The 17,540-nt window shown below is 53.6% G+C and overlaps 1 protein-coding gene across 1 annotated transcript in view; it reads left to right on the top strand.

Moving 5' to 3' along the window:
- Nucleotides 1-17,540, top strand: part of LOC144609337 (fermitin family homolog 3-like) — a 52,298-nt gene that overhangs the window by 13,100 nt on the left and 21,658 nt on the right. The window contains 8 exon segments of the mRNA XM_078427763.1: nt 3,134-3,367; nt 5,497-5,637; nt 8,366-8,409; nt 8,411-8,526; nt 10,035-10,137; nt 11,134-11,241; nt 14,272-14,403; nt 16,043-16,092. Of these exon segments, the coding sequence (XP_078283889.1) occupies nt 3,134-3,367; nt 5,497-5,637; nt 8,366-8,409; nt 8,411-8,526; nt 10,035-10,137; nt 11,134-11,241; nt 14,272-14,403; nt 16,043-16,092 (928 nt within the window).

Below are 17,540 nucleotides of genomic sequence, written 5' to 3'. Positions count from 1 at the left end.
TCTAAGGCTAGAATGCTAGAATGTCTTTCCTCGACCCGAAACGTCACCCATTCTTTTTCTCCAGAGATGCTGCCTGACCCGCTGAGTTACTCCAGCATTTTGTGTTTAGTTTTTAGTTTACTTTCGAGATGCAGCGTGGAAACAGGCCCTTCGGCCCACCGAGTCCGCGCCGACCAGCGATCCCCGCACACTGACACCATTCTACACCCACTAGGGACAATTTTACATGTATACCAAGCCAATTAATCTACAAACCTGCACGTCTTTGGAGAGTGGGAGGAATCCAAAGATCTCGGAGAAAACCCACGCAGGTCACGGGGAGAACGTACAAACTCCGTACAGACAGCACCCATGGTCGGGATCGAACCCGGGTCTCTGGAGGTGTAAGCGCTGTAAGGCAGCGACTCTACCGCTGCGCCACCATGTTGTTTAGAGATACAGCACGGAAACAGGCCCTTCAGCCCAATGAATCCATGCTGACCATCAATCACCCATTTATCCTATCGCTCTTTGTCATCCACTCCCTACACACGGGGGGGGGGGGAGGCAATTTACCGAGGGCCGATTAACCTGCAAAGCCACACGTCTTTGAGACGTGGCAGCAAACCAGAGCACCTGGAGGAAACCCATGGGGTCACAGGGCCAACGTGCCAACATCTTCACACCCCTGCAACAGTCTGTTCGAACTCCTTCCATCGGGCAGACGATTCAAGGCCTTCTATGCCCGCACCTCCAGACTCAGGAACAGCTTCATCCCCAGGGCCATAGCTGCTATGAACCGGTCCTGCTGAGCCGGATGGACACAACGCATAGATCAACTTGCACTTTACCCTGACCAAAACTGTTACAACTGTTCGTTTCGTTGGGTTGCTGCTGTCTAAATTACCTAAATTAGTGCATCGTATGGGAGGCGCATTCCCAATCTCGTTGTACCCCTGGGTACAATGACAATAAAGATATATTGTATTGTATTGTATCGAACCTGCAGCTCTTGCGCTGCGAGCCAGCAGCTTTATCAACTGCTCCACTGTGTCGCCCACTCACGAGTCATACAGTGTGGAAACAGCCCCATTCGGCCCACCCTGCCCACGCCGACCTGTCTGTGTGTACCTTCAACAAGACCTACACAATGTTCCCAGTGCCTCGGTGCTTTCAATTAGACCAGAGTGGGTGGCGCAGCGGCAGAGTTGCCACCTCACAGGGCCAGAGACAATAGGTGCAGGAGGAGGCCATTCGGCCCTTCGAGCCAGCACCGCCATTCAATGTGATCATGGCTGATCATTCTCAATCAGTACCCCGTTCCTGCCTTCTCCCCATACCCCCTGACTCCGCTATCCTTAAGAGCTCTATCCAGCTCTCTCTTGAATGCATTCAGAGAATTGGCCTCCACTTCCTTCTGAGGCAGAGAATTCCACAGATTCACAACTCTCTGACTGAAAAGGTTTTTCCTCATCTCCGTTCTAAATGACCGACCCCTTATTCTTAAACTGTGTGGCCCCTGGTTCTGAACTCCCCCAACATCGGGAACAGGTTTCCTGCCTCTAACGTGTCCAACCCCTTAATAATCTTATACGTTTAGATAAGATCCCCTCTCATCCTCCTAAATTCCAGTGTATACAAGCCTAGTCGCTCCAGTCTTTCAACGTATGACAGTCCCGCCATTCCGGGAATTAACCTGGTGAACCTACCCTGCACGCCCTCAATAGCTAGAATATCCTTCCTCAAATTCGGAGACCAAAACTGCACACAGAATGGAAGGTGATGTCAGCACAGGATCTCTGGGAGGGAGCTCAGAGTGTTCTTGTATCCTTGCCAGAACACGCCCTGGTGGTGATTGCCAGGCAGGAATGTCTGCCTTGCAGCTACGCTTTGTCGGGTCAGTTCCAGCAGCCGCCGTCTTTGCAAGCGACACGTGCAGGCGTCCGTCCTGCGGTGAACCTCCCCGGGCTGCATCACCCTCACGGACGATAGTCGGCAACAACTCCGGTCCCACCACTCCCCCCCCTCACTCTGACCCAGGGTGTAAGCACCGTAACGTGGTACTGTGTGACCACTGCAGTGGAAAATCTGACTGTGTCACGACTTGCCACATTCTGACACTTGCCTGCGTACATGCATGCGCGCGCACACACACACACACACACACGCTCTCTCTGTCATAGAAACATAGAAAATAGGTGCAGGAGTAGGCCATTCGGCCCTTCGAGCCTGTATGCACCGCCATTCAATATGATCATGGCTGATCATCCAGCTCAGTAACCTGTACCTGCCTTCTCTCCATACCCCCTGATCCCTTTAGCCACAAGGGCCGCATCTAACTCCCTCTAAAATATAGCGAATGAATTGGCCTCAACTACCTTCTGTGGCAGAGAATTCCACAGACTCACCACTCTGTGTGTAAAAAAACTTTCTCATCTCGGTCCTAAAAGACTTCCCCCTTATCCTTAAGCTGTGACCCCTGGTTCTGGACTTCCCCAACATCGGGAACAATCTTCCCGCATCTAGCCTCTCCAACCCCTGAAGAATTTTATATGTTTCTATAAGATCCCCCCTCAGTCTTCTAAATTCCAGCGAGTACAAGCCTAGTCTATCCAGTCTTTCTTCATATGAAAGTCCTGCCATCCCAGGGATCAATCTGGTGAACCTTCCCTGTACTCCCTCTAAGGCTAGAATGTCTTTCCTCAGATTAGGAGACCAGATTAGGAGTATTGCACGCAATACTCCAGGTGTGGCCTCACCAAGGCCCTGTACAACTGCAGCAGAACCTCTCTCTCCCTCTCCCTCTAATTTTTGATTAATACGGATGTTGGAAGTTATGGGAAAGCAGGAGAATGGGGTTGAGAGGGAGAGATAGATCGGCCATGATTGAATGGCGGAGTAGACTCGATGGGCCGAATGGCCTAATTTGGTTCCTAGAACTTGTGAAAGGGTGAACCAAGCCTGCTCAACCTCTCCCTCAACCTCAGCTCAGTCCCCTCGTACCCTGGCGACTCAGCCTGAAGAAGGGTCTGGACCCAAAACGTCGCCCATTCCTTCTCTCCGGAGATGCTGCCTGACCCGCTGAGTTGCTCCGGCTTTATTTGTGTCTGCCTTCGGCATCCGGGTGAATCCTCTCCGCGCCTTTATCTTCCAGATATCCAGAAGAATTGGGCGGACCACGGGCTGTGGTGGGAGCAGAAGAACAGCTGGCTTCTGAAGACCAACTGGACCCTGGACAAGTGTGGGGTCCAGGCGGATGCCAAGCTGCGCTTCACCACCCAGTACAAGTCCGTCCGCCTGCAGATTCCCAACATGAAGAGTGTGCGGCTCAAGGCAAGTTTCTCCAGCCCCCTCTTCCACTCCGTCATCAGCATCTGTGAAGCACTGGGTGAGTGTCCTGCCCTCCCTCACCCTCCCCTCTCCTGATCACCCTCCCCTCCCTCACCCTCCCCTGATCACCCTCCCCTCCCCTCCCTCACCCCCCCTCCCTCACCCTCCCCCAATCACCCTCCTCTCCTCCCTCTCCCTCCCCTCCCCTGATCACCCTCCCCTCCCTCACCCTCCCCTCCCTCACCCCCCCCCCTCCCTCACCCTCCCCTGATCACAGTCCTCCCCTCCCCTACCTCACCCCACCCCTCCCCTAATCATCCTCCACCCTTCCCTCTCCTCCCTCTCCCTCCCCTCCCCTGATCACCCTCCCCTCCCCTGATCACCCTCCCCTCCCCTGATCACCCTTCTGGCTACTCCTCCCCTCCCTCACTCACACTGTCCCTTTCTCTTTCCTTCTCTCCCTCTCTCTCCTCTCCCTCTTTCCTTCTCTCCCTCTCTCTTTCCTTCTCTCCCTCTCTTTCCTTCTCTCCCTCTCTCCCTCTTTCCTTCTCTCTCCCTCTCTTTCCTTCTCTCTCGACCTCTCTCTTTCACTCTCTCTCTCTCCCTCTCTTTCCTTCTCTCCCTCTCTCTTTCCTTCTCTCTTCCTCTCTCTTTATTCCTCCTCTTTCTTTATTTCCCCTCTTATTCCCCTCTCTCCCTATTCTCCTCGGCAAGGCCACCAGCATAATCAAGGACCAGTCTCACCCCGGTCACTCCCTCTTCGAGCCGTAGAGTTTGCAGAGAATGGAGTCAGAGAAGATGGATTAATTCCCCTTTCCTTTCTTCAGATCCTGGAACACTTTCCTTTCCTTCATTCATGGGTTCCAGGAGCAGAATCAGGCCATTCAGCCCATCAAGTCTACTCTGCCATTTAATCATGGCTGATCTATCTCTCCCTCTCCACCCCACTCTCCTGCCTTCCCCCCCTGTAACCTTTGAGAAGTTTAGTTTAGTTTAGAGATACAGCGTGGAAACGGGCCCTTCGGCCCACCTGGTCCGTGCCAGCCAGCGATCCCCATACATTTACGCTATCCGACACACTCTCGGGACAATTTACATTGTTACCGAAGCCAATAATCACGGACCAGTCTCACCCCGGCCACTCCCTCTTCTCCCCTCTCCCATCAGGCAAGAGGTACAGAAGTGTGGAAACGCACACCTCCAGATTCAGGGACAGTTTCTTCCCGGCTGTTATCAGGCAACTGAACCGTCCTACCACAACCAGAGAGCAGTGCTGAACTACTCTCTACCTCATCGGGGACCCTCGGACTATCTTTAATCGGACTTTACCTTGCTAAACGTTTTTCCCTTTGTCATGCATCTGTACACTGTGGACGGCTTGATTGCAATCAATAGACAATAAACAATAGGTGCAGGAGGAGGCCATTCGGCCCTTCGAGCCAGCACCGCCATTCAATGTGATCATGGCTGATCATTCTCAATCAGTACCCCGTTCCTGCCTTCTCGCCATATCCCCTGACTCCGCTATTATCAAGAGCTCTATCTAGCTCTCTCTTGAAAGCATCCAGAGAATTGGCCTCCACTGCCTTCTGAGGCAGAGAATTCCACAGATTCACAACTCTCTGAGTGAAAAAGTTTTTCCTCATCTCCGTTCTAAATGGCCTACCCCTTATTCTTAAACTGTGGCCCCTGGTTCTGGACTCCCCAACATTGGGAACATGTTTCCTGCCTCTAACGTGTCCAACCCCTTAATAATCTTACATGTTTCAATAAGATCCCTTCTCATCCATCTAAATTCCAGCGAATACAAGCCCAATCGCTCCAGTCCTTCAACATACGACAGTCCCACCATTCCGGGAATTAATAGACAATAGACAATAGGTGCAGGAGGACGCCATTCGGCCCTTCGAGCCAGCACCGCCATTCAATGTGATCATGGCTGATCATTCTCAATCAATACCCCGTGCCTGCCTTCTCCCCATACCCCCTGACTCCGCTATCCTTAAGAGCTCTATCTAGCTCTTAACTTAGTGAACCTACGCTGCACGCCCTCATTTTGTCTTTGCGCTGACTGGTTGGCACACAACAAAAAGCTTTTCCCTGTACCTCGGGTCACGTGACAGTACACTAGACTAAACTCGCCAAGCCCCTCGCTCACTCACTGTGTTCTCTTGTGTTCCTTGTCAGACATCCGGCGCCCTGAGGAGCTGTCCCTCCTTCGGCCCGCCGACGACCAGGGTCAGAAAAAGAAGAAGAAAGGGCAGGGCGAGGAGCAGGAGGAAGTGGTGGATCTGGAGAGCTTCATCACGCAGACCTCCAAAAGTAACCCCCCACCCCCCGGCATTTTCTGTCTCAAAACCTTTGGGCGGTCACGGTGGCGCAGCGGCAGAGTTGCTGCCTCACAGCGAATGCAGCGCCGGAGACCCGGGTTCCATCCCGACTACGGGCGCCGCCTGTACGGATTTCGCATGTGGATTTCTCCGACATCTTCGGTTTCCTCCCACACTCCAAAGACGTGCAGGTTTGCAGGTTGATTGGCTTGGTAAATGTAAACATTGCCCCTAGTGGGTGTAGGATAGCGGTAGTGTGCGGGGATCGCTGGTCGGCGCGGACCCGGTGGGCCGAAGGGCCTGTTTTCGTTCTGTATCTCTAAACTAAAACCTTTTATGGTGGATTAGTTTAGTTTAGAGATATAGAAACGGGCCCTTCAGCCCACCGGGTCCGCGCCGACCAGCGATCCCCGCACACTAACACTATCCGACACACACTCGGGACGATTTACAATTTTTCCAAGCCGAGTAGCCTACAAACCTCTATGTCTTTGGAGTGTGGGAGGAAACCAGAGATTCCGGATAAAACCCATCGCAGGTCGGGGGAGAAGGTACAAACTCCTTTATCATAGTTACTTTTTTTTACACATCTTTCATTCAATTTTCTATATCTCTCCATATCACCGTCTATATCTCTCTTTTCCCCAGACTCTCAGTCTGAAGAAGGGTCTCGACCCGAAACGACACCTTTTTTTCCTTCTTTCCAGAGATGCTGTGTGTCCCAATAGACAATAGGTGCAGGAGGAGGCCATTCGGCCCTTCGAGCCAGCACCGCCATTCAATGTGATCATGGCTGATCATTCTCAATCAGTACCCCGTTCCTGCCTTCTCCCCATACCCCCTGACTCCGCTATCCTTAAGAGCTCTATCTCGCTCCCTCTTGAATGCATTCAGAGAATTGGCCTCCACTGCCTTCTGAGGCAGAGAATTCCACAGATTCACAACTCTCTGACTGAAAAAGTTTTTCCTCATCTCCGTTCTAAATGGCCTACCCCTTATTCTTAAACTGTGGCCCCTTGTTCTGGACTCCCCCAACATTGGGAACATGTTTCCTGCCTCTAGCGTGTCCAACCCCTTAATAATCTTATACGTTTCAATAAGATCTCCTCTCATCCTTCTAAATTCCAGTGTATGTCCCGCTGAGTTACTCCAGCATTTTGTGTCTCTCTTCGGTGTAAACCAGCGTCTGCAGTTCCTTCACCTTAGGGATTGTAACATCTAGTCCTACTAATCAATCTACACGGTTAAAATGCCCAGAGTGGGATATGATGTTTGGATGACGACGCGCCATTGCTGCCCAGCAGGTGGCGGCGCTGAGCTCGCAGAGTCAGCGTTGCCACCTGCAGGCGCAGGCGGGTGTGACAGCCGAGGGGCCTGAACAACAAGGGCACTTGCCTCATAGAGTGTGGAAACAGGCCCTTCGGCCCAACTTGCCCACACCGGCCAACATGTCCCAGCCACACTAGTCCCTTGTTGGGTCCACATCCCTCCAAACCCGTCTATCCATGTACCTGTCCAACTGTTGCTTAAACGTTGCGATAGTCCCAGCCTCAACTACCTCCTCTGGCATCTCACAATGCTGGAGTAACTCAGCGGGTCAGGCAGCATCTCAGGAGAGAAGGAATGGGTGATGTTTCGGGTCGAGACCCATCCTCTGGCAGCTCGTTCCATAAACCCACCACCCTTTGCGTGAAAAAGTTACCTATCAGATTCCTATTAAATCTTTCCCCCCTTCACCTTGAACCTTTGTCTTCTGGTCCTCGATTCCCCTTCTCTGATTTAGAAAATAGACAATAGGTGAAGGAGGAGGCCATTTGGCCCTTCGAGCCAGCACCGCCATTCAATGTGATCATGGCTGATCATTCTCAATCAGTATCCCGTTCCTGCCTTCTCCCCATACCCCATTTACTCCTCCAATGATTTTATACACCCCTATAAGATCACCCCTCATCCTCCTGCGCTCCAAGGAATAGAGTCCCAGCCTGCTCCAACCTCTCCCTACAGCTCAGACCCTCGAGTCCTGGCCCGTACATCCATGTACATTTTGTCTGCACCCTTTCCAGTTTGACAACATCTTTCCTCTAACATGGTGCTCAGAACTGAACACAATATGGTTTAAACCCGGCATCTGCAGTTCCATGCTACAACAAACTCACAACAATGCGGGCTCATCAAGAGGTGGGGTGGGTGGGGAGAGAGGTGTGGTGGGTGGGTGGGGAGAGGGGTGGGGTGGGCAGGGAGAGGGATGGGGTGAGGGGGAGAGGAGTGGGTGGGGGGGAGAGGTGGGAGAGGAGAGGGGTTGGGGGAGGGGGGGGTGGGTGGGGAGAGAAGTGGGGTGGGTGGAGAGAGAGGTGGGTGGGGGGAGGGTGGGTGGGGGGAGAGGGGTGGGGTTGGTTGGGAGAGGGGGGGTGGGAGAGGGGGGGGTGGGTGGGGGAGAGAGGGGGGTGGGTGGGGAGAGAGGGGGGGTGGGTGGGGAGAGAGGGGGGGTGTTGGGTGGGGAGAGAGGGGGGTGGTGTGGGCAGAGCGGTGGGGAGAGAGGTGGGTGGGGGGAGGGGGGGGTGGGTGGGGAGAGGGGTGGGGTGGGTGGGAGAGAAAGGGGGGTGGGTGGGGATAGGTGGGGAGGGGATGGGGAGAGATGGGGTGGGGGTGGGGTGTGTGGGGAGAGGGGGGGGTTGTATCTGTGGTGCGCTGTCTGACCTTCCCCTGCCTGGCTGCCCAGACCAGCTGGTACCACCACCCCAACGGAGCCCACTACATGAAGGAGACGGAGGGAGGGGGAGGCGGGCTACCGGATCCTGGCCGTCAGCCAGCCCAACGTGGCTCCCGAGGTGCTGGCCAAGATGCCCCGGCCCAACTCCGTGACCGACAAGGCCCAGATCCACAGCAGGTGAGCAAGGCCCAGTGGTTAATAACCCTCACGTGCACCCAGCCTACAGCGAAAATATTGTTTTGGTGCAAAATGACTGCGCGTGGGTCCATTCAAACCGTCCATCATGACAAAGAATTCCCCCTTCCTCCCCTCCCCTGCCTCTCCCTCCCTCACTCTCCCTCCCTCTCACTCTCCCTCCTGCCTCTCCTCTCACTCTCCCTCCCCTGCCTCACTCTCCCTCCGTCTCTCCTCCCCTGCCTCTCCTCTCACTCTCCCTCCCTCTCTCACTCTCCCTCCCTCTCCTCCTCCCCACTCTCACTCTCACCTCCCTCCCCTCTCCCTCCCTCCCTCCCCTCTCACCCTCCCTCCCTCTCACCCTCCTCCCTCCCTCATCTCACTCCCTCCCTCACTCTCACTCCCTCCCTCTCCTCTCACTCTCCCTCCCTCCCCTCTCACACTCCCTCCCTCCCTCCCCTCTCACTCTCCCTCCCTCACTCTCACTCCCTCTCCCTCGTGTCACCCATGCATTCCCTGCCTCGCTGCCCCCTCCCTCCCTCCCTCCCTCGTCCCATTGCTAATGCCTCTCCCCTCACCCTTGCTCACCTCCCTCCCACTCCCCCCTCGCTTCCCCAGCCAGCATCGTCAGAGACCCACACCACCCTGGCCACTCTCTCATTTCACCCCTGCCATCGGGAAGAAGGTGCAGGAGCCTGAAAACCTATCACGTCCAAGTTCAGGATCAGCTTCTTCCCTACAGCCATCAGCCCATTAAACACCACAAACACCAACTAGACTCTGAACTACGAATGTCTTGGTTGCTCTCGAGACTTCAGGCTTTTTTTGTTCATCAATGTTATCTATTGAGTTCAGTGTTTATAGACCTGTTGTGCTGCTGCAAGGAAGAATTTCATTGTTCTGTTTTCGGTACAGTTTGACAATTAGAATACTCTTTACTTCTCCCCCCCCCCCCCCACCTTGCTCTCCATCCTTCTCCCCCCCCCCCCCCTCTCACTCGGTCCTCCTCGCTCCCCAACCCCTCTCTCTACCCCTCCCTCCCTTCCTTCCTCCTCCCCTCTCCTCCTCCATCACTTCTCAACTCTCTCACTCTTTCTCTCATCCCCTCTCCCCCCTTTGCTCAACTCTCTCCCTTCCACTCTCCTCACCCCCTCCCCTCGCTCTCCCCTCCCCTCACTCCCCCTCCCCTCACTCCCCCTCCCCTCACTCCCCCTCCCCTCACCTCCCCCTCCCCTCACTTCCCCTCCCCTTCCCCTCCACCTCCCTCACCTCATCTTTCTCCCTCCTCCCCTCACTGCTGTTGCTTCACCTTCCCGTCCCCTGTCCCTCTCCCGTCCTCTCCCGTCCCTCTCCCGTCCCTCTCCCCTGTCCCTCTCCCCTGTCCCTCTCCCCTGTCCCTCTCCCCTGTCCCTCTCCCCTGTCCCTCTCCCCTGTCCCTCTCCCTCTCCCCTCTCCCCCTGTCCCCTCTCCCCTGTCCCTCTTCTCTCCCCCCCCCCCCCCCCGTTGCTCAGGTGGCTGGACTCCTCTCGCTCCCTCATGTCACAGGGCATCAAGGAGAATGACAGACTCTTGCTTCGCTTCAAGTACTATAGCTTCTTTGACCTGGACACCAAGGTAAAGCCTCGATACCCATCGCCCGCCTGCTCACTCTCGTTCTGCGTTATCCCAGTTTCACATCGTACATAACGTGCAGGAAAAAAAACTGCAGATGCTGTTTAAAATCAAAGGCGGACACAAAATGCTGGAGTAACTCAGCGGGTCAGGCAGCATCTCTGGAGAGAAGGAATGGGTGACGTTTCGGGTCTGAAGAAGGGTCTCGACCCAAAGCGTCACCCATTCCTTCTTTCCAGAGATGCTGCCTGTCCCGCTGAGTTACTCCAGCATTTTGTGTCTATCTTCGGTTTGAACCAGCACCTGCAGTTCCTTCCTACACATAACCTACAAGTCGCACGTCTTTAGAGTGTGGGAGGAATACGAAGCTCCCGGTGAAACCCACGCGGGTCACGGGGAGAAACGGACAAACTCCGCGCAGGCAGCACCCGTAGTCAGGATTGAACACGGGTCTCTGGCCCTGAAGGCAGCAACTCTACCCACTGCGCCACCCGTGCCGCCCCGTAATGTAAAGGGTGGTGGTAGAGTAGGGTTGCCAACTGTCCCATATTAGCCAAGACATCCCGTATTTTGGGGTACATTGGTTTGTCCGTGCGGGACCGCCCTTGTCCCGTATTAGGCCCGGACGCTGTAGGCCCGGACGCTGTAGGTTCGGACAGTGTAGGTCTGGGTCTGTGTAGGCCCAGAGCCCGAGAGCCATCTAATGGAGGTTGCCTAGCAACCTGTCTCCAGGCCCGGGCGGCCGCCATTGTTGGAGCGGGAGCTCATGGCCGCTGGCTGGGTGAGGTCACGTGGGGCACGGGGCGGTGATGTTCACCTTGTCCCTTATTTGGGAGTGAGATAGTTGGCAACCCCTATGGTGGAGGCAGATACGATAGTGTCTATCTTTGGTGTAAACCAGCCCTTTGCAGTTCCTTCCTACACATAAGGATTTGGTCGTGCAGCTGTGAGGTTGTTCCCTGTTCTCCCCTGACCTACCTCTTGCCTTTCCCCCTGCAGTACGACGTGGTGAGGATAAACCTGCTCTACGAACAGGCTCGGTGGGCAGTCCTTCTCGAGGATATCGAGTGCACAGAGGAGGAGATGATGATGTTTGGAGCTCTGCAGGTAGGAGAGATAACAGAGTGAAGCTCCCTCCTCACTCGGTTGCCAACTTTCTCACTCCCAAATACGGGACAAGGTGACGTCACTCCCCTGCGCCCCACGTGACCTCACCCAGCCAGCGGCCACGTGCTCCCGCTCCACCAATGGCGGCCAGCCCCGGGCCGGGAGGCGGGTTGCTAAGCAACCTCCGTTAGGCGGTGCCGGGGCCTCCGGGCCTACAGTGTCCGGGCCTACATCGGCCCCCCGGCCAAAAGCGCCCTCTGGGCCAACAGGGTCCGCGCCAACAGTGTCCGGGCCTACAGCGGCCCCCCGGCCAAAAGCGGCCCCCCGGGCCTACAGTGTCCGGGCCAAAATAACCATATAACAATTACAGCACGGAAACAGGCCCGTTCGGCCCTACCAGTCTACGCCGACCACTTTCTCTGACCTAGTCTCATCTACCTGCTCTCAGACCATAACCCTCCAATCCCCTCCCATCCATATACCTATCCAATTTACTCTTAAATAATAAAATCGAGCCTGCCTCCACACACTTCCACCGGAAGCTCATTCCACACAGCCACCACCCTCTGAGTAAAGAAGTTACCCCTCATGTTACCCCCTAAACTTTTGTCCCTTAATTCTGAAGTTATGTCCCCTTGTTGGAATCTTCCCCCACTCTCAAAGGGAAAAAGCCTACCCACGTCAACTCTGTCCCTCTTAAAATTTTAAAAACCTCTATCAAGTCCCCCTTCAACCTTCTATGCTCCAAATAATAAAGACCCAACCTGTTCAACCTCTCTCTGTAGCTTAAGTGCTGAAACCCAGGCAACATTCTAGTAAATCTCCTCTGTACCCTCTCCATTTTGTCGGCATCCTTCCTATAATTTGGCGACCAGAACTGCACACAGATTCGGCTTCACCAATGCCCTGTACAATTTCAACATTACATCCCAACTTCTATATTCGATGCTCTGATTTATAAAGGCAAGCATACCAAACGCCTTCTTCACCACATTAGCAAATTTGCAGATGATACTCAGTTGGGGGTAGTGTGAATTGTGAGGAAGATGCAATAAGGCTGCAGGGTGACTTGGACAGGTTGTGTGAGTGGGCGGATACATGGCAGATGCAGTTTAATGTAGATAAGTGTGAGGTTATTCACTTTGGAAGTAAGAATAGAAAGGCAGATTATTATCTGAATGGTGTCATGTTAGGAGGGGGAGGAGTTCAAACGAGATCTGGGTGTCCTAGTGCATCAGTCAATGAAAGGAAGCATGCAGGTACAGCAGGCAGTGAAGAAAGCCAATGGAATGTTGGCCTTCGTAACAAGAGGAGTTGAGTGTAGGAGCAAAGAGGTCCTTCTACAGTTGTACCGGGCCCTGGTGAGACCGCACCTGGAGTACTGTGTGCAGTTTTGGTCTCCAAATTTGAGGAAGGATATTCTTGCTATGGAGGGCGTGCAGCGTAGGTTCACTAGGTTAATTCCCGGAATGGCGGGACTGTCGTATGTTGAAAGGCTGGAGCGATTGGGCTTGTATACACTGGAATTTAGAAGGATGAGGGGGGATCTTATTGAAACATATAAGATAATTAGGGGATTGGACACATTAGAGGCAGATAACATGTTCCCAATGTTGGGGGAGTCCAGAACAAGGGGCCACAGTTTGAGAATAAGGGGTAGGCCATTTAGAACGGAGATGAGGAAGAACTTTTTCAGTCAGAGGGTGGTGAAGGTGTGGAATTCTCTGCCTCAGAAGGCAGTGGAGGCCAGTTCGTTGATGCTTTCAAGAGAGAGCTGGATAGAGCTCTTAAGGATAGCAGAGTGAGGGGGTAATGGGGAGAAGGCAGGAACGGGGTACTGATTGAGAGTGATCAGCATGATCGCATTGAATGGCGGTGCTGGCTCGAAGGGCTGAATGGCCTACTCCTGCACCTATTGTCTATTGTCTATCCACATGAGATTCCACCTTCAGGGAACAATGCACAGTTTATTCCCAGATCCCTCTGTTCCACTGCATTCCTCAATTCCCTACCATTTACCCTGTATGTCCTATTTTGATTTGTCGCCCCCCCGGGCCTACAGTGCCCGGGCCAAAAGCGCCCCCCCGGGCCAACAGTATCCAGGCCCGCAGTGTCCGGGCCTACAGTGTCCGGGCCTACAGCGCCCCCCCGGGCCTAATAGGGACAAGAGCCTGTGGAGAGATAGAGAACAATGAATGAAAGATATGCAAAAAAGTAATGGCGGAAAAAAAAACTGCAGATGCTGTGGAGAGAAGGAATGGGTGACGTTTCGGGCCATTGTTAGCTGTTTGTTGGGTCAAATGAGAAGCTGGTGCGAATTGGGTGGGGGAGGGACGGAGAGAGAGAGAGAGAGGAGGGAATGCTGGGGCTACCTGAAGTGAGAGAAATCAATATTTGTACCACTAGGGTGTCGGCTGCCCAAGCGAAATGTGAGATGCTGTTCCTCCAATTTGTGTTTAGCCTCACTCTGACAGTGGAGGAGACAGGAAGGTCTGCGTGGGGAAATATACAATAGACAACAGACAATAGGTGCAGGAGTAGGCCATTCGGCCCTTCGAGCCAGCACCGCCATTCAATGTGATCATGGCTGATCATTCTCAATCAGTACCCCCGTTCCTGCCCTCTCCCCATACCCCCTGACTCCGCTATCCTCAAGAGCTCTATCTAGTTCTCTCTTGAATGCATCCAGAGAATTGGCCTCCACTGCCTTCTGAGGCAGAGAATTCCACAGATTCACAACTCTCTGACTGAATCTGTGGAAGGAGGATTAAAGTGTCCGGCAACCGGGCGATCGGGTGGGTTTAGGTTAATAATAATAATAATACACTACATTTGTATAGCGCTTTTCTAGACACTCAAAGACGCTTTACATGGTTAAGTAAGACATAAAAATAAGTAAATAAACGAACAGAAAAGGAAGAATAAGATGAAGCGACGGTCAGTGGTTGAAGGCAGTGTTTGAACAGGTGAGACTTCAGTGATGTTTTGAATGTGTGATGTGTGGTTAAATTCTCTCTTGTTCTCTCGCAGTATCACATAAACAAACGATCCCAGTCTGGGGAGATCGAGGTCACGCAGAAAGACTACGGGTTGGATGAAGTGGAGGCTGCTCTCTCCACCCTGGAAGTGAAGTTGGAGGGATCGGACCCGAAGGATGTCCTGGTAAAGACACTGCCCTCTATTTCCACAGTTCGATACGATGCGATGCGGCAGAACTTTATTTATCCCAGGAGGGAAATTAATCTGCAACAGTCATAAAACACCACAAGATACATGAAACATCGTAATAAAAATCATCGGAATCATAGAAAATAGGTGCAGGAGTAGGCCATTCGGCCCTTCGAGCCAGCACCGCCATTCAATGTGATCATGGCTGATCGTCCAAAATCAGTACCCCGTTCCTGCCTTCTCCCCATACCCCCTGACTCCGCTATCCTTAAGAGCTCTATCTAGCTCTCTCTTGAATGCATTCAGAGAATTGGCCTCCACTGCCTTCTGAGGCAGAGAATTCCACAGATTCACAACTCTCTGACTGAAAAGGTTTTTCCTCATCTCAGTTCTAAGTGGCCTACCCCTTATTCTTACACTGTGGCCCCTTGTTCTGGACTCCCCCAACATTGGGAACATGTTTCCTGCCTCGAACATGTCCAACCATTTAATAATCTTATACGTTTCGATAAGATCTCCTCTCATCCTTCTAAATTCCAGTGTATACAAGTCTAGTCGCTCCAGTCTTTCAACATACGACAGTCCCGCCATTCCGGGAATTAACCTGATGAACCTACGCTGCACGCCCTCAATAGCAAGAATATCCTTCCTCAAATTTGGAGACCAAAAACTGCACACAGTACTCCAGGTGTGGTCTCACTAGGGCCCTGTACAACTGCAGAAGGACCTCTTTGCTCCTCTACTCAACTCCTCTTGTTATGAAGGCCAACATTGCATTGGCTTTCTTCACTGCCTGCTGTACCTGCATGCTTCCTTTCAGTGACTGATGCACCAGGACACCCAGATCTCGTTGTACGTCCCCTTGACGATCATGGCTGATCGTCCAAAATCAGTACCCCGTTCCTGCTTTTTCCCCACATCCCGCCGATTTCGTGAGCCCTAATAGCTCTATCTAACTCTCTCTTGAATACATGGTGTGTATATGGTGTAAGAAAATAACTGCAGATGCTGGTGCAAATCGAACGTATCACAAAATGCCGGAGTAACTCAGCGGGTCAGGCGGCATCTCTGGAGAGGAAGGAATGGGTGACCTTTCGGGTCGAGACCCTTCTTCAGACTTGTACCGTTTGATAGCCACAGGGAAGAAGGATCTCCTGTGGCGTTCTGTGCTACATCTTGGGGGTGCTTTTGGCCCGGACACTGTAGGCCCGGGCGGCGCTGTAGGCCCGGTCTGTTGCTGAAGGTGCTCCTCAGGTTGACCAGTGTTTCGCGGAGGGGAGGGAGCTGCATTGCAGCCGAGCTCCTCAGTTCGAGGAGCATCCTCCCCCTCCCAGGTTCGATCCTGACTACGGGTGCTGTCTATACGGAGTTAGCATGTTCCCCCTGTGACAGCGTAGGTTTTCCCCGGATGCTCCGGTTTCCTCACAAACTGTAAAATTGTCCCTAGTGTGTGTGGGATAGCGCTGGGGCGTGGGGGTGAGCGCTGGTTGGCGAGGACTCGGTAGGCCGAATAGCCTGTTTCCTCGCTATATCTCTAAAGTGTAAAAGTGATGGGAATGAAGGAAGGGGAGGGGAGGGGGGGCAGGGGAAGTTCTCCGGGAATGCAATGTAATTCTGACTGCCATCTTTTCAGGACAGCATCACCTCGATTCCCGAACTACGAGACAACATCAAGCTCTTCAGGTAAGCTGTCCGGCCTGGGCTGGGGGGGTGGGTAGGATTGCCAACTGTCCCGTATTAGCCGGGACATCCCGTATTTTGGGCTAAATTAGTTTGTCTCTTGTCCCGTATTAGGCCCGGACACTGTAGGCCAGGACACTGTAGGCCCGGACACTAGCCCGGAGGCCGCTTTAGCCCCGGGCAGTTTAGGCCCGGGCACCGCCGAACGGAGGTTGCATAGCAACCCACCTCCCGCCCCGACATTGGTGGAGCGGAAGCACGTGGCCGCTGGCTGGGTGAGGTCATGCGGGGCTGTGGGGCGGTGACCTCGCCTTGTCCCTTATTTGGGAGTGAGGAAGTTGGCAACCCTTGGTGTGGAGACGAGCAATGGGTGACAAGGGTAACCTGTGGCCCTGGAACACCAACTGGAACAGAGAATATACTGGGGAGCATTGTGGACACTCCATCGCCCCTGCACCCCAATCCCTGCCCGGTGACTTGTTCTGTCTCTAGGTCCCTCCATGGCCACTGCTCCTTCCCCATCTCGGTAAGCCCCTCCAGCCCCTACAACATTCCCTCTCTCTGTAATCCCCTCTGGCCCTTACACACCTCCCCATCTCTGTAACCCCTCTGGCATCTACACCCCTCCCCATCTCTGTAACCCCCTCTGGCATCTACACTCCTCCCCATCTCTGTAACCCCCCTCTGGCTCCTACTCTTTTCGCTTCTGGTCCAACTGGAGACAATTTATACAAGCCAACTAATCGACAATCCCGCAAGCCTTTGGAACGTGGCAAGGAAACGGAGCCCACGTGGCCATGGGGAGAACGTGCGGACTCCGCAACTCCCGAGGTCAGGAATGGAACCCGGGTCTCTGGCGCTGTGAGGCAGCGGCTCTACCCGCTGCGCCACCGTGCCCGATGACCCACAATGGCCTCCTGAGATGCAGTGAGGATCCAGGGGAGACAGCATCAGCCAAGTATCCGGGTGCATGGACAAGCAAGGGAGGAAGCAGGCAGGCAGATGTAATGCTCTTCATTGGGACAGAGTGGATGTGGAGAGGATGTTGCCATTAGTGGGGGCGACTAGGACTGGACGTCGCAGCCTCAGGATTAAAGGACGATGAGGAGGAATTTCTTTAGTCAAGAGGGTGGTGAATCTGTGGAATACTTTGCCAAGTCAGTGGATATTTTTACGGCAGAGATAGATAGATTCTGGATTGGAACGGGTGTCAGGGGCTATGGGGAGAAGGCAGGAGAATGGGGTTGGGAGGGAGAGAGAGATCAGCCATGATTGAATGGCGGAGTAGACTTGATAGGCCGAATGGCCTAATTCTGCTCCTGTCCCTGATGACCTTATTTCCACAGGCCCCAAGAAGCTAACGCTGAAAGCCTACAAGCAGTACTGGTGTATATTTAAAGAGATGTCCATATCCTGCTATAAAAATCAGGAAACCTTCGGGGAGCCAATTC

This window comes from Rhinoraja longicauda, chromosome 34, assembly GCF_053455715.1.
Source record: "Rhinoraja longicauda isolate Sanriku21f chromosome 34, sRhiLon1.1, whole genome shotgun sequence".
Taxonomy (NCBI): Eukaryota; Metazoa; Chordata; class Chondrichthyes; order Rajiformes; family Arhynchobatidae; genus Rhinoraja; species Rhinoraja longicauda.
The sequence above is the reverse complement of the archived record's forward strand: the minus strand, read 5'-3'. Positions and strand labels throughout refer to the sequence as shown.